The sequence below is a fragment of the Sinocyclocheilus grahami genome, unplaced genomic scaffold, assembly GCF_001515645.1.
Source record: "Sinocyclocheilus grahami isolate Dianchi unplaced genomic scaffold, SAMN03320097.WGS_v1.1 scaffold1683.1, whole genome shotgun sequence".
NCBI lineage: Eukaryota > Metazoa > Chordata > Actinopteri > Cypriniformes > Cyprinidae > Sinocyclocheilus > Sinocyclocheilus grahami.
Genome location: NW_015506862.1, coordinates 178,010 through 203,717, shown reverse-complemented (window position 1 = coordinate 203,717; position 25,708 = coordinate 178,010). Strand labels below are relative to the sequence as shown.

General features: G+C 40.7%; 1 protein-coding gene across 2 annotated transcripts in view; it reads left to right on the top strand.

Annotated features, from left to right (window-relative positions):
• The first annotated feature begins 4,161 nt into the window (after positions 1-4,161).
• rps6ka2 (ribosomal protein S6 kinase, polypeptide 2) overlaps positions 4,162-25,708 on the top strand; it is a 64,316-nt gene continuing 42,769 nt past the window's right edge. The window contains exons 1-5 of one of the 2 annotated variants that reach the window (XM_016258428.1): positions 4,162-4,345; positions 11,756-11,872; positions 13,390-13,471; positions 22,406-22,486; positions 22,928-23,007. In XM_016258428.1, the coding sequence (XP_016113914.1) occupies positions 4,247-4,345; positions 11,756-11,872; positions 13,390-13,471; positions 22,406-22,486; positions 22,928-23,007 (459 nt within the window). In that variant the 5' untranslated portion in view covers positions 4,162-4,246. The remainder of the gene's footprint in view (positions 4,346-11,755; positions 11,873-13,389; positions 13,472-22,405; positions 22,487-22,927; positions 23,008-25,708) is intronic. The other variant, XM_016258429.1, reaches the window with a different exon arrangement.

Here is a 25,708-nt window from a genome sequence, read left to right as displayed (position 1 = left end):
CTGAGAGACGAGGAAAAAGGTTGCCGAACTTTTTTTCCCTCCCTTTTCAAATCTCGTATTAGCAATGGATTCTATTTACACTAAGTGAAAATAGCAGTATTTTTAGCAATATGCTATTTACACTAAGTGCAAATACCTATTTACACTATGTTAAAATAGCAGGATTTCTACTATGAAGTATACTACTTGTTGCAAATAGTGGCAATTGTCTGCACTTCAGTATTGTAGTACATTATAAAACAGTATGCAATAATAAGGTATTGATGGAAAATATAATTTTAATTTTAATTATTAAATGGATGCCACCTTATTGGTACAATAAAGCCCTCCCTACACCTACCCTAACCCTACCCGATACTTTATTTTCAACTTTTTTATTATGTCCTTAATTTTTATTGAAAATAAATGCGTTTACGATGTGATACGAGATTTGAAAAGGGAGAAAAAAAAGTTTGGCAAAAGGTAAGATCGAACCCGGGTCGATCGCGTCAAAAAGCCAACGACACACGCTTATCCATCTGTGCCACTGGAGCTGATGTTTTACAGCCGCTTTTAACTAAATGTAAATATACACTCCGTATTTTTTATTCCATAGTAAGGGCAATTCATACAATACATTTAAACTGAGCTACTTTAATACCATCTCCGAACTTTCTACCAGGACTCTGCTGTTCTTCGGCTGGTTCTTCCCTGTATACGTTGATTGACAGATGTCTTGTCCAGTCAGCGGTGAGTAATCCTAAACCAATGGCGCTGTCTCAAACTATACCTACCTCTTCCGGTTTGTCGGATTTGTCGTTGTGTTTTCTGACTTGTTCATTTGTTTTCGGATTTGTCATTGTGTTTTCTGACTTGTTATAATGTTTTCTGAGTTGTTGATGTGCTTTCGGAATTGTTATTTTGTTTTTTAGACTTGCATTTGCGTTTGCAATTTATTTTGTTTTCAGAATTGTGATTTGTTTTGCACTTCACTCTCACCGTAAATTTTGTCTTTTTACTTCAAAATACAAACTGTAATTTTTACTCCACAAATCTAAAAGCACTGATGTGTCCACAGATTCCTCATAAAAAAACAGACCTAAAAAAGTGTCATATAGTGTCATAGATCACTGTTTTTCAGAGACACAAAATTAGATCAGTTAAGCTCAAAGCTGTTTTGACTGACTAAAGCTTGCAAATGTTGCTATTCAGAGGAAATGGCAAAATTAAAAATAGCATAGCCATTTATCAAAATGTTGAGATTAGATTTTGTGCCATCTATGGTCAAGAGAAAAATCTTGTTGGTCATCTTTCCCAAGCACCTTACCCTGTGCAAAAAACAGTATGTCAAATGAGGATGTTCAAATGCAGTATTTATGAAAGACAAACAATATCTGGGTTACCAACCGCATCCACTAAGATTTTGAAACGCAAAACCACAGTACACCTTGCTTTCCAATAAATCCACAGAAGCTTAGGTCGTCCCTCAGATTTGAAAAGTTGAATTAAGTTAATCCAGCCCGCAGCCCTACAGATATCTGTCAGCGAGGCTCCACGAGCCAGCGCCTAGGAGGATGCAACACCTCTAATTGAGTGAGCTTGCAAATTGAGTGGGCAGGGCACACCCTGTGCCTGATAAGCCAGGGTGATGGCATCCACTATCCAGTGGGCCATCCTCTGCTTTGAGACGGCATTCCCCTCCTGCCGGCCTCCGTGACAGACAAAGAGCTGGTCTGAGGTCCTGAAGCTTTGCGTCCGGTCTACATAGCACCTTAAGGCTCGGACGGGACAGAGCAAAACTAGGGCTGGGTCTGCCTCCTCCGAGGGCAGCGCTTGGAGGTTCACCACCTGATCCCTGAAGGGAGTAGCGGGAACCTTGGGCACGTAGCCGGGCCGGGGCCTCAGGGTTACCTGGGAATCAGCCGGGCCAAACTGTAGGCCCGAATCGTTGACCGAAAATGCATGCAGGTCCCCTACCCTCTTGATAGAGGCCAATGCTAGCAGGAGCAAAGTCTCCATTGAAGGAACTTCGGCTCAACCACCTGCAAAAAGGCTCCAACGGGCCCTACTGTAGTGCCGTGAGCACCAGAGTCATGTCCCACAAGGGAATAGAGGGTGGCCGTGGAGGATTTAACCTTCTCGCTCCCTTAAGGAACCTGACGACCAGGTCATGCTTCCCCAACGACCTCCTTCTACGGGGTCGTGGTTAGCAGCGATTGCAGTGACTTAAATTTTAAGGGTGAAGGGAGACAGCCTTCACTCCAATGCTTGCTGCAAAAAAGGACAGCACAACTCCGATCGGGCATCTTCGGGGGTCTTCTCCGCCCACCGCTAGAAGGACGCCCCCGGCTGCCACCAGAGTGAACCCCAGATCTAGGCAGTGGCACGGGCACTCCGCCCCTTTGCAGGTAACGGAGTCTGGTCCGCAACTCCGAGATGGTCATACCCCCGCCATGGGAGCATGAGCCATCCACGAAAGCCACCTCAGCGTGCTTCATGCCCAGGCACGAGAGGCAGCGATCGTGACCATCACCCAGCGCCAGGTAACGACCGCATCCAGAACGCCCGGGTGATACGTTGTCTATAGCAAGACCCACATCGTCTTTATAAAGACGTAACGTCAAGTTTGCCAAGCAACGTCGTCTTTAGAAAGACGCACCCGAATTTGCTCTTTTAGGGGAAAAAGCTCTTTTAGCGTGCTGGGCGCACAGGGGAGATGATCATTTGCAACACAATCAGGGGGTAGTGCGGCCTGATGTGTGCAACCCACTCGACACGGGAAACCACCACCGCTGAAGCGCCGTCCTCCAACACGAAGAGCTCTCCAAGAGCGTGCTGAACTCGTTCAGTCTTCTCTCCGTAGAGTAGTCAGGAGCGGAACGATGTGATCGCTCGGCTCCGAAGCGAAAAGCTGAATATGCGCTGCACCTGCTGCCTACTTATACTCACGCTGTGATCAGCAGCAGCTGGATGCAATAATCGCATGCCAATGTGCATTGGCTCGTTTAGTTTACACTCGAAGTAGATTGGTCCCTCTAAGCGAGATCCCAATTCGTCGGTCCTCCGACGTGACGTCGAGAGTGACCGACTGAAAGGGAACATATGTGATCCTGTAGCACAGGTATATTTGTAGCAATAGCCAAAAATACATTGTATGGGTCAAAATTATTGATTTTTCTTTTATGCCAAAAATCATTAGGATGTTAAATAAACTTCATGTTCCATGAAGATATTTTGTACATTTCCTACCGTAAATATATACAAATTTTATTTTTGATTAGTAATATGCATTCCTAAGGACTTAATTTGAACAACTTTAAAGGCGATTTTGTAAAAAAAAAATGTTTGCACCCTCAGATTCCAGATTTTCAAATAGTTGTATCTCAGCTAAATGTTGTCCTATCCTATCAAACCATACATCAACGGAAAGCTTATCTATTCAGCTTTCAGATGATCTATACATCTTAACTTCGATAAAACTAACCCTTATGACTGGTTTTGTGGTCCAGGCTCACATATTCTGAAAATACATACACTATTGTTTCAACCCAACTTTGGGTCAAATATGGACTAACCCAGCTGTTGGGTTAAATTTTTACATTAAATGTTTAACCCAAAAGTTGGGTTAGTCCATATTTGACCCAAAGTTGGGTTGAAACAAACCAACATTTTTTAGAGTGTACGTAAAAGTTTTTAAACACTCCTCCCGTTTTCCACTGGCCAGAAAAACATAGTTCTTCTGCCCCAAAATCACTCAGTGCTGAGCCAACAATCAGAGCATTGTTTGCATAGCACCATAGAGCCCCAGCATTTTTTTTTTCAGGGGAATTAACATATGAATGGCTTACTAATGATGATCATATCTTACTAAATTACTATATATATATATATATATATATATATGACCCTCATCATATTTAGCTGAGATAGAACAAATAATTTTAACATAAAAAATTTGCACCCTTCAGCTTTAAGGAGCAGTGTTTGGGGAGGGTTCTTCACTACAGCATGAGTGTGAAGGTGGTTCTGAGGAGGACAGCTCCAGTCATCTCTGCCGAGCCACAACCGAACAGCGAGCAAACGTCCCAGAACCTGCATGTTTGGCTCTGGCATAGCCTTCCCCCCCCCCCCCCAAAGAGGGCAAATTAGGGTATGGGGGGGGGGGGGGAGAGTAAAGTAAATCCCCACTCTTTTACAGTGCTGATCTGGATTTAAACGCTGGACAGATAAATTGTCATTTGAGGAGAGTAGCAGGCGAGCCGTTACAATGGATACGAACATGCGCAAATTTACGGTGAGAAGATGGTTTTCCGTGTACCTGCGCAGAAAGTCGCGATCCAAAAGCTCGAGTTTATGCAAACTAGAGGTGGGTATCACTTCATTTGCTTCGTTTACCAACCTGTGTGTCTTATTTCTTGAATGAAAGGTGTTGAGCGCCTGTAAACAATGTCGAAATCTGACGGTTGCGGTGTAAAGTTGTGATGAAGTGCGAAATGTGAAAACGCAACGTCAAATATTTCAGTGTTGCCGAGATTTATTAACAAAGCTCTTATTTTGTTATTTACATCAAACATGCATTGTATTTTAGATTAGATTTCTCATAGGTTTCGGTTTGAAATAGCCTGAACTGAACTAGTCAAAGAAAAGCATAGGCTAGCCTCTAGGAATATGTAGCCTATAGAGAAGTCCCCATAATTTGGAACCCATCCTGAAGGATCCTAATGGGAGCAAAGAAACCACTAAAAATCGAATAAGATCCCACTGCTGTTCTTACAGTATTTATTGTTTCCTTTTGTATGTTGTGTATCTTTACACGTTGCATATATTGTATGGGGTTAACTGCAGCAGGACAATTTCACAAAGCTGTAAGAGTTTTAAAAGAGTTTCTTAAAAATTTTTGTGTTGTCATATACAGGAGCATTTCATCACTGGTTTATAAAGCTTTTGGGACCCTAATAGTTTGATCGGGACTTGACACTGACACTGCAAAAACAGTAAAAATTCTGTTTTTTATTTTAGTGCACAATATTTGACATGTTTTATAGGTAAAAACAACAGAAATGTATTGCACATAAACCATCACATTCGTTTATGTTGTATATTTGAAAAATCAGGTAGATTTAGAGTTATATATGTTGCATTTACTCACATGGTGTTTTGTCTCTGTGTAGGCAAAACTCTACACTCTAATTATTATCTACACTCTACTCTTATTCATTTTAATATTATTATTGCCCACTATTTCTGGAGAGTTTTTTGTGTGGTTTTTCTTTGTATACTACCTGTTATTATCAGCACATTTTACAGTAGAGAAGAAAAGAAGACTTTAATAGTCTACTGACATTATACTGTACTGTATAATAAATGTGCATTTACAGTTAGAATCTTTACAATATACTCATCAACATGATTTTACATTATGCCTTTAACAATGTCACTGTTCTGCCAGTTCTTCCAGCCACAACATCCAGTATTATCTCCAGAATTTTTTTTTTAATAGTATAATGCCTACTTTTTTAAGTATAATTAGGCTCAAGATTGAACTACTTTAATACATTTTATTCAATTATTATTATACAATTTTAGACCAATTCTCATCAGATGCAGTACACACCAATCTAGACACACCAAGTAGAAGCAGTAAACAACAGCATGTCCTGGTTAGATTTCTAACAGCTGTGGACCCTTCGTCATTCAGTCCTGTGTTGTTTTTGCTGAACCCTCAAATGTCTGCTGGCAACAATGATCAAACTTGACATACCTGTCTCTCAGTATTAATAGTTAAGGCCTCAGAAGAGTTGCATTCCATGAAGCATCTGTGCCCTTGCCCTGATGTCCACTGGATGATGAAATGGACCCAACTTTTATGTCTGTTGTTTCTGATACATTTACATTAAACTGATGTGTGTGTGTCTGGAATGATGATAGAACACATTTAGGCTAGCATGTTGTGTTCAGTTTAGCATCTCATGGAAAATTGTGTGTGTGTGTGTGTGTGTGTATGCTAGCGTGTAATTTAAGCACTTGCTAGTTTTTGTTTCTTTATGGATTAGATTTACTTTGTCTTTTTGCAATATTTAATGAGAAAAGCTCTTTTTTTCAGTGTTAAGCAGCTAAATGTTGCTACTGTTGTCAGAAATGAATTTCTGATGGTTTAAAGCTCCATCCATGCACCACTGAACTTGACAAAACTCTAGACACAGCTTCTTGAAATGATGGGTCATGGAATGTTCTATGAAATCCATATGCTGTTTATTTTTTGATTAGCAAAGTACTGCACTCTACAAACTAAATGACCACATTTAGCCTGCATCATTGTCATTAAGATCCATATTCTGAATGGTGTTTATTCTGAAAAGATGTGTGCTTCAAGATCTGCCTATTCCAAATTAACTATCGCACGCACATTCTTTCCCCACTATTATGTCTTCACTGTTGAAATGATAAACATTTCACAATGTTTGTTAATTCTAGACAGTAATTAAAGGAACTCATTATTTCTCAAATGTATTCCTGGCAACAGCACAGTGAATTGAAATATGTGAAACATTAGACACTCACCTGTCTGTACATTGGATATATTTTCATTTCTTTTCATGTTCATCAAATTGAAAATCTGTTTTCAGAAACTCTCCATGTCTCATAGCACAAATTGCTTTTGTTTGGAATGACTATGCATCTGTTTACAAAGGACAATTTTGAATTTTTTCTCTCCTTATTGTTGTACTAGACGCGTATATTGGCCTGATGTATTTCTTTATTTAAAATTCATTATGTTGATGATACCAGGTAGCTATTGCCATATCATATGCTCTTTGAAGAAGCCAGATTTCAGTAATCCTTTTTTGTAAAGGAAGCCATGTAATTCTGCTCTCATCATTCTGTATTCAGGGTTACATGTAGATTCATCTATAATTTGATGCATGTTAAGTTTATTAACAATTCTAATTCTAATTGCTAATCTACTTATGCAAGAGCTGAAGTCAAATCTAAGCTAAAGTCCAGGCATTCATTTCTATACAGGATCTAACAGATCTGAATACATATCAGGTTATGTAATGCTGTCCAGATTGTCACGTGTCAGATTTGCAAAGGTACTATAGATTTTATTATGACACATGGGTAATTACTTCAGCAAAATTGACCTTCTGAAAAATATGTACATGCCAAGAACTACTGAGAATTATATTGTAACAAATAATGTGAAATAATAGAGTACTTAAGTCGACAATAAAAGCTCTAATCTGTCTGATTGCAGTGATTTTACAGTGATGTGTTGACTGAAAACAGTGCAGTGGCTACTTAATTTTGAAGTGAAATTGAACTAAAATAGGAGTGTTTGGATGGCTGTGCTAATTGTTTTGAAAGCATTGACCTTAGTTCGTTGAAATGTGTAAAATATATCCATGATTATGTAAAAATATATCTTATACATCTATCTTATAAGTTCTGCTCTATAGCTTTTGTCGATAATTTTTTTATGCAATAACAAGACACTATAGGCCATGCATTGCAGAGATTTGACAACAGTGAAGGGAGTTTTAGGCCTTGTGCTGTGCAAAAGAACACCCTTTAATTATGGAAAAATCTCTGCAGTGCACAGCTTTGCTTCATTTTGACACAAAGGACTGGAATCCTGACTAAAATTGATTAAATTTGAATTGTGGTGAGCATAAATCAGTGATTACTGGATATTTGTATTTAGATGTATGGCTTGTTATAGCAATGTCATACTGTGTTGCTTGTGCTGTAGGACTATATCTGTCAGGACCACTATCGTCAAAGATGATTGACAATTAGCATACAGTTTGGATTGGCGGTATGGTTCTGTTCTGGGCAAGAACTCCCTGGGCCTCCATGCAGCCTAGCATGGATGAGAGCAGGGAGAGCAGCAATAACCCCCCAGGGTACACAGAACAGAACTAACATAAATGTATTGCAGATATTGTTAAAGTTCAATTTTTTGTACACATTTTAGAATTAGTCTGATTCAAGGAGAATCAGAAGCCTGAATCCCGACTGACAGAGGAGGAGTTGGGGATGGAGGAGGGTAATTAGCTATTGAGCAATGCGAAAACTGCTGATAATACTGAGGGACCTTATATATGAATGCTTAGATAGGTGTCGTATTCCCATAGGTAGATGGGGATCAGCTGAAGGTCAGCTAAAGCGAGCTTGACTAACGTGATCTGCCAGAACTAATGCTACGCTTGATTCTTATTTAATAAAGTGAGTTTACATGCTCTTTGTGGCAGATTGTGAGCTCTCACGCACAGACAGAAGCTGGTCTAGTGTGTAGGCTGGTGTAGAGCATCTAAGATATTACTATACCACACTGTGCCGTATTTCAAGATCCATCTTTAGATTACAGTACCATCACAGCAGTCCTGCCGCAGTAAAATGTAAATAGATTTTTGGCACTAGAATTGTGGAAGAAAAAACATATTCACTAAAAATAAACTGTGCTTGCTGAAAGTGTTTATCTGCATGCACTGTCTGGTGTTGTTTTAGCACCCAATTTATATCATTAAAAAAATGCTTATTTGCCCTTTTTTTTCTAAGCCATCAAGCAACCCATCAGATCTGAAATGCAGGTCATACCAGCTCACTTTCATCATGCTGTTGATATCCAGTGATGTGTTTAGACAGGGCTCTGATCTACAGTGTTTACCATCTCTATCTAGAGCTGGTCCCACTGAGTATTTATATGTGATTTATTCATATCACTTTTAATTTTCAAGTCTTTCCAAAATGAGCCATAGTTGCATGGTTCAGCTGAAAATAACATCAGAAGTTTTGGCTTTTAAAGCAGAATCTTGAAAATGAAATGGAACCTAATAAGTGACTAATTTTGAAAGCTAAATGTATCGATTCTGTATCTCATACACACAAAGCATATGGGATACTTAATTTGAGAGGAGTTTGGAGGTTTAGCTAAGCTAAAGTAGCATTTTACAAAATATTTTCACTGCCTCGCTACTAGAGAAACGTCTAAATGTGAATAAAAAAGAAAACCAAACAATTTAACATAAAACAAAATTAAACACACTCTTGTTTAAACGCACCGTCACTCATTAAATGTGAATTTGGCCAAAAGTTATTATCTTAGAAGGCTGCATAATTGCTGCTTTTCATTTGAAACAGACTTCACGTGAGGAGTGATTATAATGTCACACAATTCACAATGGGTTTGTATGGACCCTCTGTTGAGCAAAATGAAATGAATTTAGTGTCTGTTTGTTTTTGACTGCAGTAGCACAGCTTTTGCACAATCAAAAGAAAATTATTTTGTGAGATGAGTCTGAAAATAGAACCACTCAGGCCGAATCCTAAATTGAAAACAAAATTGAAAAGCCTGTTTGGTTTGTTGACGAGTGGAAGGCAATTTTTTCTTACAAGTGACAATTTCAAAATCAATCTTCATAGATCATTTCCTTGCACTTAAATTGAATTCAGCCTATAAGAGTAATTTGATTATATAAGGCCGAGTCCAGGACTAGTTGTCACACTACTGTAAATATTTCTCAAGATTTGTCATATAGATGTCACATGTTTATACAATCCACAACTCTTAAACTTCCCCATGTGACAACTAGCCCCAGTCTCTGCTGTATCATTTCCATCTCCATGATCCAAAGGTGAAATATCACCAAAGCAGAGTTTAAAATCCATCATCATACTCTGCTGACGATCATGATGAGTTGTCATTAGGCTCTTTTGTTTGGCTTGGCTTTTATGTGCGTAGCTCAGAGCTGTCAGAATTGTTAATCAGGCCTCAGTGCTGAAGGTGAAGATTGTATATCCTCAGTGTACTGATTATCACGTCACAGGAGTGGCCCAGGCTGGACTGTAGTTATGTAACGCAGCTGCACATTTATTTATTCGTTTGCGTGGCGTGCCATAAGCCGGTTTAAGCTGTGTCAGTCCCAGCACGGGTGCATCATTTAGCTGTGCTCAGCGTTTGAGTTCACAGGCACATTTCTGCAGTGTGGCAGTCCAGACTGTCCCCTCTGCAGGCACCCACCCTCACTGCCGGGGTACCTGGCACAGACCCACAGAGAGAGAGAGAGAGAGCGAGAGAGAGAGAGAGAGAGAGAGAGAGAGAGGGCTGTTATTGGGAGAGGACTGCATTTGGAACACAACTGACCCACAGCTCCTTGGTTACTGTTACTCACTCAGACAAACAGTACAGAACAGAATTAAATTGGAGATTCCATTATTTTCAATAAAATGTGCCCATAAAGTGGTAAAAATTGAATATATATTTAACTTTCGTGAAAACAGCAGCTGCGGTTGCCAGAACTTTACCATAAAAATTACAGCAGCAATATTTAAAAATATATAAATTTATAAATATGTATATGTATAATTTTTTTGACATCCACTTTAAAAACACAGAAAAAAACACAAGCTGAGATAAATAATATATAAAGGGTGCACAATGTCATACACACAAAACGCCATCATGACACTAAAATAATGCAAGAACATGTAACAAAACCCTAATGTACATAAATAATATGAAAACAAACTAGAATAAAGTTATTTCAATAAAAAGAAACATCAAGTGTGATTTTTCTTTTTCACTTCCAAAAACTAGATTTAACATTATTTTAATGTAAAACAACATGAAATGTCCCATTAGATATATTACACTTTTAAAGGAATTTTACCAAAGCATTTTTACAGTTTTTACTGTTAAATTTGTATTCGTTTTTATTAATTTACATTGGAGCAATTGTACTGTAAGTGTTTTTTACTGATGAACTCCTCAGCATTTATTTAAATGAAATACATTTTAATGATACTTTTGATTGTGAACAGTATGTGTGTGTGTGTGCGTCTAACCTCAGATTGTGCCAGGTAGACTGTCACTATAATTATACTGTAAATCACTTTGGATAAATCACAACCTGCTAATTACTTTTATACTAAAAATAAATCTGAACATGAACATGATATTTAACACTGCTTGTACACTGTAAAGGTTCTTACTTTATGGAGCTATTTCTAACTGATAAAGATGTCATGAATGATTTATAGTTTAAATTCTATTATAATGTTTCTAATGTTTTTTTTTCTTCTCCAAAATCATCCAGATATATTTATGTTGTTTGTGAACTAATCCCTAATGCCATAGTACTCTGTGAAATCACAAATTCCAGACAAATCTGCAGTCTTTAGCTACATTTTCTGTATCAAATTCAAGGAAAAATATGCTAACTAGATATACTGTACATCTGAGTTTAACGGGCTTTCAGAAAAGAAAAAATGTAGGGCTGGGACTAGGTTACATGCATCGATTGTTGATTGGATTTTGAGATGTGGCTATTTCAGAAATTTTTGCATCTTGAACAGTGTATGTCTCTGTGCTCTACTTTTGTGTGTAGTTTAGAGCATTATCAAATTAGCCAAAATATTTAAACAAAGAGTCTAGTACCAAGGGCATGTAGCTCTTTGTAAATGATAGGTTTTCTAATTCTGCTGAAATCTGTGGCGCTTTCTGCAGGTTCCACACGGACCTGTGAATCTGATTGTTATTTGTATATTGCGCGCTTTTGCATTGTAAAAAAAAAAGCACAGAGTAAATGAATATGGCAATGAAATCCTACACTGATGATCACACCATCTGAACCCTTTTCCTTGACCTGTTGTTTACTACTGTTATTCATAATCCCAGCTGGCATCATATCACTAAATATGCTTAAACACACAGCTTTATGGCAAAATAATTTGTTTATTTTCCTCTGAGCCGTGCCATCTGTTGCCTTTGCAGGATGACAGCATCTTAAAGGAGTTTGATATCAGCCATCATGTGAAGGAGGGCTTTGAGAAAGCAGACCCGTCACAATTTGAGCTGCTCAAGGTGTTGGGTCAGGGCTCCTATGGAAAGGTGAGCTTTGAAAATGCTGCGTCTGACTTCTTCTCTGTGTGGTACTATAATGCAGACTCATCGATTGCTAAAATTAGATATGCCGTTTGTTTGGATGTCATTTTGTTAATGCAAGTGGAGTTTGTGGTAATGGATGTAAAACCATTTTCAGTGTCCTTTTAAACCCTTCATTTGAAATTTAGAGAGTCAGGATTTACATTACATACTATTAAATGATTACCCCTTGTCTCAAAACAAAAAATAACAGCCTGTTCTAAAACAAATAGTAAGCTGTATGCAGGCAGCACATTATAATTGCATGATCAACACAAAGGCCATTCAGTAAGGTAGGCTGCATTATCAGAGATACCTTTGGAGAAATTTTAAGGTAGCATCACATTTTTTTTTAGCAGAGGAGGTCTGATCTTAATTTAGAAAAAAAAATAAAAAATCCAAGATGGCAGTATAATATAATTAATTATAATTAAAATTCATTCACTACTAAAAAATTACGTGTGCTGTGTATTTTGTTTAATGGAGTACTGCATTGTTAGCTTAGTAACATGCTAATGCCAAATTCCACTGAAATCAATTGTGTGTTGACTTTTCTGGGCTATTTATATGGTTCCTTCCTATTTAGAATATTTCAGATGAATCATTCATGTTCCATGTTAGTTAGGATGTTGCCTTAGCTGGTTGTGTTGTGTCTTTAGAAGTCATATGATACTGTATCTTTGTGTGAAGAAGACTGTTGAATTTTTAGCCTTGATGCCTTTAAATGCTGGCTGCATAGGCAGTTCACCAAGTTTTAGAGCATGTAAAGAATTTTCAAGAAAATTCTGTCTGTCAATCTTTACACAAAGCTGTCATACGTCTTAAAACGAAATAAACTTTTCCACAACATTCTAATTTATTGAGATGCACCTGTACTGTCATATGAATATGCGGTCCTCTTTTATGATGTTTTTCCACCTTTTTTGGAACTTGACAGACCCTGGACACTGACTAAGGACTTGTTTACACCTGGTCACTTGTGTGTTTTTAGTAATCGGATAGCTATCTGATTTGTTAAAATGATTCCATTTACACTTGGCCACATAAATGTGTTTTCACAAAATGAAAATAAATCTGATCTTCAATTCCCATGCCATATGCTAATTCAATGAAACGTCGATCAAAAACATTAATGAAAGCAAGAGATATGAGCTGCATTTGATTTATCTTCTGCTAAGATCAAAGCACAACAAGAGAGAACACTGGTAAAATAATCTAGTCTTAGTACTTTTTACAAAGATGAGAGTGTGTTTAGCATCTGCAACTTGCTTTCAGTTTCATTTGCATCAGTTTGTGCGTCAGCTTGCTGAGGAGATACTTATCTGCGGTGACGCATGTAGCTGTCATATCCGGCTATAACGTCATATAGCCTATATTAGACGCTCTTACTCTTTTATTTTTTTTTAACATTTTGGGAGGAGCAAAATTTACATATGTGGTTTTAACATCCTATGTGGTTTTTGACCTCACGTTTTATTTTACAGGTGTTCTTGGTTAGAAAAATCAAAGGTTCAGATACAGGACAACTCTATGCCATGAAGGTCTTAAAAAAAGCAACACTAAAAGGTAAAACTGACGCTTAATTATGAGCTCTGAATTTTGATTTCTTCTCTACAATTTGTGTGCTTTGCATTTGTCAATCTTTGCCTAGTATGCACTGATGTAAAACCTGCAGTTATTTAACTGCAGCATGACATCTAACCTATGAGTCATAACTGAGCTGCTAGGAGGTCTGAAGTGCTCTCTAGTTGATTTTTAAGGAGTATCTGAATCATCAAATTGTTTAACATGGGGAAAGGTCCCCCTCAGACACCCAGGAAATTTTCCTGAGTGGCAATTTTTCAGTATTGCGCACTTCAGATCCGTAGCTTCCCTTGAACAAAGACAATGAATTAATCTCAAACAACGAACAAAGCAGATAAACCTGAAACCTTAAGCAGCAAACTTGACTTTCCTCATCACATTTTTTTTTTGCCTTTGTTTTTACACAACAAACACGAACACAAAACAGCAGTTATCATAGTGATTCATAATGCTCAGTTTGGAGTGGTAGTTTATTTCACAACCTGTTCACAACCTACATAACCTATTCACTCGATGTAACCATGGTTACATCCCAAAGTCTTTGCTCTCGGCGAATGATGTTGTGCAAGTTTTTCATGTGCGTGTGAATGAAAATAACAGTATTGGTAACTGTGGCACCTCACTGTCAGACCACAGCAGTGCTGCAGCTGTTACGTAAGACAGACCATTCAATGTAAAGCACCATGTGAAGCATCCAACATTCAATGAAGCATCCAACATGCTGCTTTTGATTTCAGACTTGTCAAAGGTTTGTAGTTAAGTCCTGCAGGTTTAAAGTGAAATCCGTAATTTTTTTTATATTAATATTTACAGAATCAACTAAGAACAGGTCATTCATGTAAACACTGACTTTTAAAAATAATATAAATCTATCGGGCACAGTTCAGATCATCTTGCATGCATGTAAACAGCAAAAAGAATGAGATCTGATATTTTTCATTCACATGTGGTTTTATATGGTGCATATCTAATTACTGTACTTATGTCTAAATGCCCATATCCGATCTTTTCTTAATAACCATGTTTAATAATCACAGTAATGTAATACTCATTTAGACATCTGCATATCCAAACTAGGATCTTGGGAGCTACAAGATGGCAGGCAGCTTTAAAATTTGTCAAGCAAACAACTTATTAATAGGGTGACAAATTATTAGTTTTTCTGCAAACATTTAAAGCAATGAGTAGTAACCACTTTGACATGCATATGAAGATGCAATCAGGTTATTTGTGGTCATATAAACCTGTTAACCCAGTTGCCATTATTTGGTAGAAATCCATATAAATGTCACAGGCATTTTCTTGTTCTGGAGTGTGTTTCACAAAAACAACTATGGTCGCAAGTTCCGTCATTACCAATATAGTTCAATGGAACTTGCGACCATAGTTAGCTAACGTCTCGGTTACATATGTAACCCTCGTTCCCTGAAGGAGGGAACGGAGACGTCACGTCGTGACCGCTGAATTGGGATCTCGCTTCGAGAGACCAATCTACTTCGAGTGTAAACTAAACGAGCCAATGGACATTGACATGCGATGATTGAAAAAGGTAGCAGGTGCAACGCTGCTCAGCGGTGATACAGCAGCAGTGGTGATGGGACGTGACGTCTCCGTTCCCTCCTTCAGGAAACGAGGGTTACATACGTAACCGAGATGTTCCCTTTCAGGATCCCTACCAAAGCACCATGGATCCTGCCCCTTCCAGTGTCCTGTGCGAGCCTCCTGCGCCCCCTTTTTGGGGTAGGCCGGGGCTCGCAACAAGAAGACCAGTCACCGTTGTCATAGCACTACCCACTCAGTGAGATTGGATAACACTGGGAAGATATATCTGTTCCACTTGGAACAGGAACGTTGCGGAAGCCCTATCCTTCCCGAGGGAGGTTTTGTTCACAACCTACATAACCTATTCACTCGATGTAACCATGGTTACATCCCAAAGTCTTTGCTCTCGGCGAATGATGTTGTGCAAGTTTTTCATGTGCGTGTGAATGAAAATAACAGTATTGGTAACTGTGGCACCTCACTGTCAGACCACAGCAGTGCTGCAGCTGTTACGTAAGACAGACCATTCAATGTAAAGCACCATGTGAAGCATCCAACATTCAATGAAGCATCCAACATGCTGCTTTTGATTTCAGACTTGTCAAAGGTTTGTAGTTAAGTCCTGCAGGTTTAAAGTGAAATCCGTAATTTTTTTTATATTAATATTTACAGAATCAACTAAGAACAGGTCATTCATGTAAACACTGACTTTTAAAAATAATATAAATCTATCGGGCACAGTTCAGATCATCTTGCATGCATGTAAACAGCAAAAAGAATGAGATCTGATATTTTTCATTCACATGTGGTTTTATATGGTGCATATCTAATTACTGTACTTATGTCTAAATGCCCATATCCGATCTTTTCTTAATAACCATGTTTAATAATCACAGTAATGTAATACTCATTTAGACATCTGCATATCCAAACTAGGATCTTGGGAGCTACAAGATGGCAGGCAGCTTTAAAATTTGTCAAGCAAACAACTTATTAATAGGGTGACAAATTATTAGTTTTTCTGCAAACATTTAAAGCAATGAGTAGTAACCACTTTGACATGCATATGAAGATGCAATCAGGTTATTTGTGGTCATATAAACCTGTTAACCCAGTTGCCATTATTTGGTAGAAATCCATATAAATGTCACAGGCATTTTCTTGTTCTGGAGTGTGTTTCACAAAAACAACTATGGTCGCAAGTTCCGTCATTACCAATATAGTTCAATGGAACTTGCGACCATAGTTAGCTAACGTCTCGGTTACATATGTAACCCTCGTTCCCTGAAGGAGGGAACGGAGACGTCACGTCGTGACCGCTGAATTGGGATCTCGCTTCGAGAGACCAATCTACTTCGAGTGTAAACTAAACGAGCCAATGGACATTGACATGCGATGATTGAAAAAGGTAGCAGGTGCAACGCTGCTCAGCGGTGATACAGCAGCAGTGGTGATGGGACGTGACGTCTCCGTTCCCTCCTTCAGGAAACGAGGGTTACATACGTAACCGAGATGTTCCCTTTCAGGATCCCTACCAAAGCACCATGGATCCTGCCCCTTCCAGTGTCCTGTGCGAGCCTCCTGCGCCCCCTTTTTGGGGTAGGCCGGGGCTCGCAACAAGAAGACCAGTCACCGTTGTCATAGCACTACCCACTCAGTGAGATTGGATAACACTGGGAAGATATATCTGTTCCACTTGGAACAGGAACGTTGCGGAAGCCCTATCCTTCCCGAGGGAGGTTTCGGAAGCACTTACACATATGAACAACCGTTTAGGTGCATATGGAATATTAGAGATGATTGTAACCCTCTTGGAAATGGAAGAAGACTGCCGGGGAAACACGGGCTCTCAGGCTATACCGTGGACTTTACACATATGGGATCCACTTAGGTCTCTACATATGGAACCCAGCCCTCTACCGGTTCTCACGGATTCATAGAGCGAGGGCCTGGCCCCAGACGTTCCGGCACGTCTGGCTGCTGAGGGGATGGAGGAGCTCGACAGGGTCTACAGTACAGACTCTCTGGAGCGGTTTTAGCAAGCCGACACTAAACCGGGGCCTCTTATTGCTTCTACCTGTTTGAGGTGAGAACACAGGAGGGTTCACAGTACCGGCTCCACATGAAGGCTTTAGAATCTAGCGAATGTGTTAAGGGTCGCCCACCCCGCAGCTCCACAAATATCTGTCAGTGAGGTGCCACAAGCCCAGGAGGATGCAACACTTCTAGTAGAGTGAGCTCGCAACCTGAGCGGGCAGGGCACACCCTGTGCCTGGTAAGCCAGGGTGATGGCATCCACTATCCAGTGGGCCATCCTCTGCTTAGAGATGGCATTCCCCTTCTGCCGGCCTCTGTAACAGACGAAGAGCTGGTCTGAGTTCCTAAAGCTTTGTGCCCGGCCTCAGGATTACCTGGGAGTCAGCCGGCACAAAATCTAGGCACGAATCGTCGACCGAGCAGAGTTTTCATTGATAGAAACTTCAGCTCAACTGACTGCAAAGGCTCAAATGGACCCTGCTGTAGTGCTTTGAGCACTAGAGTCAGGTCTCAAGAGGGTATAGAGGGGTCCGGGGAGGATTTAACCTTCTCGCCCCCCTAAGGAACCTGATGACCAGGTTATGCTTCCCTACCTACTTCCCTTCCACAGGGTCATGGTTAGCAGCAATCGCAGTGACATAGACTTTAAGGGTGGAGGGAGACAGCCTTCGCTCCAACCCTTGCTGCAAAAAGGAAAGCACAACCCTGATCAGGGCATCTCTGGGGGTCTTCTCGGTGAGAAGGCGTAAGCGTGTGTCGCAGGCATTGCTCTCACCGAAGTGAGGGTGTCAACTACCTCCTGGGCTAGGACACCTAGAACCTCCGCGTCCCATCCAGGGACCAGAAATGAAGTTTCCAGAGGTCTGGACATGGATGCCACAGGGTGCCCCATCTCTGAGTCGGTAGATCCTTCCTCAGAGGAATCTGCCAGGGAGGGGCTGTCACGAGGAGCATTAGTTCCGGGAACCAGGTTCGAGTGGGCCAATAGGTCCCTGTGCTCGCACAACTGATCCCAAGACTGTGCTAGTATAAGCCAATCATCGAGATAGAGGATGCGAACACCCTGCTCTCTGAGGGGAACAAGAGCCCCCTCCGCAACTTTCGTGAAGACACGGGGAGACAGGAACATCCTTCGAACGCGAACCGCAGAAATGGTCTGTGGCGCGGAAGGATCGACACATGAAAGTTAGCATCCTTCAGGTCGATCGCTGCAAACCAATCTCGGGGACGGATGCACCCAAAGATGTGTTTCTGTGTCAAAATCTTGAACGGTAACCGGTGAAGGGCCTGGTTCAAGACACGCAGGTCCAAGATTGGTCGTAACCCACCGACTTTCTTGGGTACAATGAAGTAGGGCCTGTAAAACCCCATCCTTATATCGGCTGGAGGGACCGGCTCTATCGCACCCTTCGCCAGTAGGACTACGATCTTCACATGCAAGACAGGAGCATCGGCCGCCTTCACTGCCGTAAAGCAGATGCCACTGAACTTGGTGGGACGCCATGCGAACTGAATCGCCTAGCCGATGGTCCGCAGAAGCCAGCGAGACGGGCTGGGTAGCGCTAGCCAGGCACCCAGATACCGTACAAGCAGGACCAGCAGAACCACCGCCGTTCCCGCAGTGGGGCAGCGAGGTGGAATGCAGGGACCCAACTCGGGAGGCTCGTGGGCGGACTGAAGAGAAGTTTGAGTGTGCAGTGCACCCGGCTCCATGGTGCTGCTTGGCTGGAGGCTGCTGCGGATGCGGCGCGGGAGCAGGCTGGAGGCAGCAGCTGCCCGCCGGGGCAGGATGTGACGAATCGCCTCAGTCTGCTTCTGTGCAGCCGAGAACTGCTGTGCAAAGCTCTCGACCGTGTCGCCGAAGAGGCCGGTCTGGGACACAGGGGCATTGAGGAACCGAACTTTGTCGGCGTCCCTCATGTCGGCCAGACACAGCCAGAGATGGCGTTCCTGGACGACAAGTGTGGACATCGCACGACCCAGAGAACTCGCCATGACCTTCGTCGCTCAAAGTGAGAGGTCAGTAGTGGTTCGGTGCTCTTTCAGAACTTCCGGATCGTGACCACCCTCATGCAGGTCCTTCAGTGACTTGGCCTGATGAACCTGCAGTAACGCCATAGCGTGTAAGGCGGAGGCAGCTTCTCCACAAGCCGCATAAGCACCGCCAGTCAGACCAGACGAATGCCTACAGGCCCAGGAGGGGAGCGACGATTTGACGAGGTGGTATTAGAACACAACTGCATCGCTACCAACCGCTCCACTGGGGGGATCGCCGTATACCCCTTATCTGCACCTCTGTCGAGGGTGGTGAGGGAGGAGGAACCAGCAGGTCGGTTTCTGACAGTAAAAGGTGCCATCCATGACCTGGTGCGCTCCTCATGCACCTCCGGGAAGAGAGGCACCGGGGCGTGGCGCTGAGAACCAGCGTGAGCCACCACGAGAAACCAATCGTCCAACCTCGAGGGCTCGGGACGCGGTGGAGGTTTCCACTCGAGCCCTACCCTCTCGGTGGCCCGGGACAGCATAGCCGAAATCTCTGGATCCAATTCAGGCCTTGCCACCATCCCGGAGGGCGGCAGGGCAGCCGAATCTTCCTCTCCAGAGAGCTCTCCCTCCGATGCAGTGATGGACATCCGGTCGTCGGAAGGAGCACCAAAGGATACCGCTGGTACGCTCTTCGAAGAGGGCCCAGCGTGTTCCTTTGGCAGCTCGACTGGTTGCGAAGTGCTAGAGGAGTGATGGTCCCCCAAGGGTTGGTTCCCTGAGGGGTTTGCCACCACTGTAACTCTCAGACCGCCCGAAGTAGTCTTCGCTTGGCTGCCGCCAGGACGAACACTAGATCGCGGCAGAGGCAACGGAGCTCCGCTCCCCTGGAGGTAACGGAGCCTGGTCCGCAGCTCCGAGATGGTCATCTTCCCGCAATGGGAACATGACTCATCCACGAACGCCACCTCAGTGTGTTTAATGCCCAGACACGTGAGGCAGCGATCGTGAACATCACCCGGCGCCAGGTAGCGACCGCATCAGCCACTGCTGAAGCGCCGTCCACCAACACAAAAAGCTCCCTAGAGCGCGTTGAACTCGTCGTCACAACGAAGATATGGCAGGACCAGAACGATGTTATCACTTGGCTCCGAAGCGAAAAGCTGGTTGAACCTGCTACCTGTTACCTTTTACCTTTAAGCTCATGCTGTGATCAGCGGCAGCTGGATGCAATCATTGCATGCCAATGTCCATTGGCTCATTTAGTTTACACTCTAAATAGATTGATCTCTTGAAGCGAGATCCCAATTCGTTGGTCACGACGTGACTCGTAGTGACCGACTGAAAGGGAACAATGCTTTTGGAAAACACACCCCAGTTTAGCTTCTAGTCATGGTTTTCTACGTCACAGACTTTTCCTGAGTTGGTAGTTTGTTGCCATAGTTTCTAATTAGTTTCACACCTGTTCTGTTGATTATCATCCTTGTGTATTTAAGCCTCAGTTCTGTGTACGTTGTTGACGTTATGTTAGATGTGCACTGGGCTTTTGCTCTGTGTTTATTAAAGTCGTCTTGTTTCATATTCATTCTGCGTCACGCATCTCCTTTTGGGATTTTACTACACCCTAACCATGACAATAAGACTGACGGAGTATGCCATTATTAATAGAAATTGTGTGTCAAGAATCTTAATTGGAATTTCAATTGTTCATTTACGGGGAGTTGCCAACTAAAAACAGAAAACTTTTTATGTGTTTTGGCTGTTAATTTACACAAAAGCAGCATTTTGACGGCCTTTAGTTTCTGAAAATGATACCATTATCATTTCACGAGTTCACCTGCCCATCCAGTCCTGGTGGTTAATGGTAAACAAACTTGGCTTCCTGTCCTCAACGGAGGCTCGAATCCGAGGCTCGGCTTGAGCTCAGAGTTCAACCTCCCCCATTGAGGTACTACATGAAGGAGGAGATGGGGAGGTGGAGGTATGCTGGAAGAATTGTCACTGGAAAGGCACAATTACTGCTGCTTATATAGTCTTGTAATGATGATTGACAAGACTAAATGATTAGGCTCCTCCCGAACCTATCTTTAGAACTTCTTGTGCATTCAAGTCCTCCTGGGAAGTTCGTATTTACGAGTTGACAAGTCGTAATTATACGTCAGTGCGTTTGAGTCACTTTGGTCAGAAGAAGATGGCAATTTAATTTTTCTACATAAAATTCAACATTTTTTAACTCTACATCTACAAAATGATATATAAAGAATGTCCATCTTCATCATGTTTTTTTATTTTTTTTTATTAGGTGATGTAAACAGAATCATTATATATTATATGGTAATTATGCAATACTATAATATTTTGTATATGTAACTTATACAGTTTTATTGTATATGACAAAAAAAATAATTTTATTAATTTCAACAAATTTACCGTCAATACAGGCACTGCATATCTATAGTCCATTGCATCCGGCAAGTTTTCTCACTGACACACCCCCAACTCGGAAACTCTGGGCTTAAAGAACATTTCGAGTTTCTCACTCATAAAAATGACATTGTTGTGGCATTCATGTGCGTTCAACTCGTAAATACGATCTATCCAACATGACTTGAACACACCATTCATCTCATGTAAGCTACAAAAAAACACAAATTTGTGCTGGTCTGGCTACTATAAAATGTGAATGGGGATAATTTTTACAACTATGTCACCTGGACAACTTTTCCATTTTTAGCACATCATTGTCCAGTATGTACAGTGGGGAAAAAAAGTATTTAGTCAGCAACCAATTGTGCAAGTTCTCCCACTTAAAAAGATTAGAGAGGCCTGTAATTTTCATCATAGGTATACCTCAACTCCATTAATACAGGTAACGTGTGGAGGACAGAGGAGCCTCTTAAATAAGAAGTTACAGGTCTGTGAGAGCCAGAAATCTTGCTTGTTTGTAGGTGACCAAATACTTATTTTACCGAGGAATTTACCAATTAATTCTTTAAAAATCCTACAATGTGATTTTCTGGATTTTTTTTCTCATTTTGTCTCTCATAGTTGAGGTATACCTATGATGAAAATTACAGGCCTCTCTCATCTTTTTAAGTGGGAGAACTTGCACAATTAGTGGCTGACTAAATACTTTTTTACCCCACTGTATATAAAATATCTTGACTGAACACTGAACTTGTAAAAATTTAAGCTATCAAAGAAGCACGTTCAGATGATCTGTGCTTTGCAATTTATTGTGTTTTTGTCAAGGGAATGAATAAGAGTGAATTAATTATTTGTAAGTATTTAATCATAATTTTATTTGTAACCATAACTAATGAGCCTCTACATTTTGTCTCTATGTATTTTAAGTGCGGGACAGAGTGAGATCGAAAATGGAGCGAGACATTCTTGCAGAAGTGAATCATCCCTTCATTGTCAAACTCCACTACGGTGAGTTTTTTTCTCAAGAGGAGACTGTAAGCAACAGAACAAGAGCATTTACACAGGAACATCAGTTTCTGAACCCACTGTGCACTGCTGAAATGACAAACAGAAAATGTTGTGGAGTGACGAACTACATGTAGCAATGCTTCTAACTAAACTACTGTACATTCTACAGTTGTATGACAGTAGCTCAGATCTTTTCATAGCACTATAGCCTTTTACAGTAATGAGCTATTCGGTAATATTTTCTGTTAAAGATTATGTCTCATCTGATTGTAAAAATCGATTATATTATCTAATAATTATTTATTTAAAAAGAGATTTCCAGTAGCTTGACTGTAGCATTTAAACTGAGTGGCATGTAACTTTTCAGGTTTTTACAGGTTTTTTCCCTTGTGCTTCTGAAAATTACTGCTTAAATGTTACCTTTGTTGCTTTTCCACTCAGCCTTTCAGACAGAAGGAAAGCTGTACCTTATATTGGACTTTCTCAGAGGGGGAGATCTTTTCACACGCCTCTCAAAAGAGGTCAGTTTTTATGAAACTGCTCGAGTCAACTAAATATTTCTGCTGTTCACTAAATAGGCAAACATGGCATGCTTGTTTGGTTCTAAATGCTTCTAAAAGGAATAATTAATTTAAAAATCATCTTTGTATCATAATTTGTGTTGCTGTAATTCCCAAATACTCAGGTGTGGCGTATACGTGGTGCACATGCGCGACCAAAATAAAAAATAAGTAAACAAGTTCAGACCGCTCATTTGCATACCAACATGGCATATACTTACTTGCCAGCAACCCACCAAAATAAAAGCTTGCTGATTTTATGTTTGAAAATGATGAAAATTAATTTTAAAAGTGTATACTAGCATTGTATTTTTAAGTACTATAAAATAATTTTATTTTTACTTAATACTCGATTTATTTGGAAATATAATAGTCATCACACTGATTATTTTGTTTATTATTTTATTAAAATACAAAATCAATAAATGCAATAATACTTTTATTACTATTATAAATTATTTTATTTTAATTATACAGTTATATTTAATGAGTCACACTGTGTGCAGTGTGAGCAACAAACCAAATCTCCACCCTTATTTTCTCCATGGCACACAAAAGGAGATGTTTTTAAGAATGCTGTTGCTGCACTTTTCGAGTGAAAGTGAATGGGAAGAGATGTTTTTGTGTTTTGTGCTCCAGGGGAGAAAGTCATATAGGTTTGGGATAACATGACAGTGAGTAAATGAGTAGACAGTTATAATACCAATTTGTGTCCACTCATTATACAGCTGAGCTGATTTGCTGTTGCTCAGTGATAGGCTGTAAGCATTTGGTCGTTTAGTAATGAACAAAACATCCACCTGCAGCAGAGGTACATCCACATGTGCATTCTGAACTGTAATGGAGATGTCATTTGGTCCGAATGCCTTGGTAATTAAAGCCATGTCTGGCATCTATTCTCTGATGGATGGTGTAATTGGTCCCTCTTAGCACTAACTATACTGTAATTCTCCTTAATGGAGTGTTTGATTTTCTTGATCACATCACTTTCTTATCTCCCAAACTTCCCTCAAGGATCTGCTCCCTTCACGCATGGGAACAAATCTGATTATTGATCTATTGACAACAAAGCCTGTACTTTCTGAGCTGTGAATCACACATTATAGCAGCAGAGGCCATCAGTGGAAAATTATCAATGCTGGCAAGGATTAAGGGGAAATCATTTGTTTTACATTGATTAGCACAGTTTGTGTCTGGCGGTTGTATAAAGTTTGTAATATATCCCCTGTATGCTGAAGATATTCTCAGCCACTGAAGCCAAGTTCATGTGTGTGTGTGTGTGTGTGTATACAGGTTTATATATCCTGGTGGGGACTTAAACCTGAATACACACAGACTCATGGGGACTCGTGTCATGGTGGGGACCTAAATTGAAGTCCCCATGGGTACAAACGCATATAAATCATACAGAATAAGTTTTTTTGAGAAAGTAAAAATGCAGAAGATTTCCTGTAAGGGGTAGGGTTGGTGTAGGGCAATAGAAATTACAGTTTGTACAGTATAAAAACCATTATGCCCCTTATTTTCTCCATGGCACACAAAAGGAGATGTTTTTAAGAATGCTGTTGCTGCACTTTTCGAGTGAAAGTGAATGGGAAGAGATGTTTTTGTGTTTTGTGCTCCAGGGGAGAAAGTCATATAGGTTTGGGATAACATGACAGTGAGTAAATGAGTAGACAGTTATAATACCAATTTGTGTCCACTCATTATACAGCTGAGCTGATTTGCTGTTGCTCAGTGATAGGCTGTAAGCATTTGGTCGTTTAGTAATGAACAAAACATCCACCTGCAGCAGAGGTACATCCACATGTGCATTCTGAACTGTAATGGAGATGTCATTTGGTCCGAATGCCTTGGTAATTAAAGCCATGTCTGGCATCTATTCTCTGATGGATGGTGTAATTGGTCCCTCTTAGCACTAACTATACTGTAATTCTCCTTAATGGAGTGTTTGATTTTCTTGATCACATCACTTTCTTATCTCCCAAACTTCCCTCAAGGATCTGCTCCCTTCACGCATGGGAACAAATCTGATTATTGATCTATTGACAACAAAGCCTGTACTTTCTGAGCTGTGAATCACACATTATAGCAGCAGAGGCCATCAGTGGAAAATTATCAATGCTGGCAAGGATTAAGGGGAAATCATTTGTTTTACATTGATTAGCACAGTTTGTGTCTGGCGGTTGTATAAAGTTTGTAATATATCCCCTGTATGCTGAAGATATTCTCAGCCACTGAAGCCAAGTTCATGTGTGTGTGTGTGTGTGTGTATACAGGTTTATATATCCTGGTGGGGACTTAAACCTGAATACACACAGACTCATGGGGACTCGTGTCATGGTGGGGACCTAAATTGAAGTCCCCATGGGTACAAACGCATATAAATCATACAGAATAAGTTTTTTTGAGAAAGTAAAAATGCAGAAGATTTCCTGTAAGGGGTAGGGTTGGTGTAGGGCAATAGAAATTACAGTTTGTACAGTATAAAAACCATTATGCCTATGGAGAGTCCCCACAAGGATAGCTGACCGGACGTGTGTGTGTGTATAATGTTCTTTTCCTATATAATTAATGAGAGCATTTTGGTAAATATTGCCTTCTGGATCTTTCCTGTTAGCCAGTTTTCCTTCTAATGTGCTTGCTGTAATTTAAGCATGCA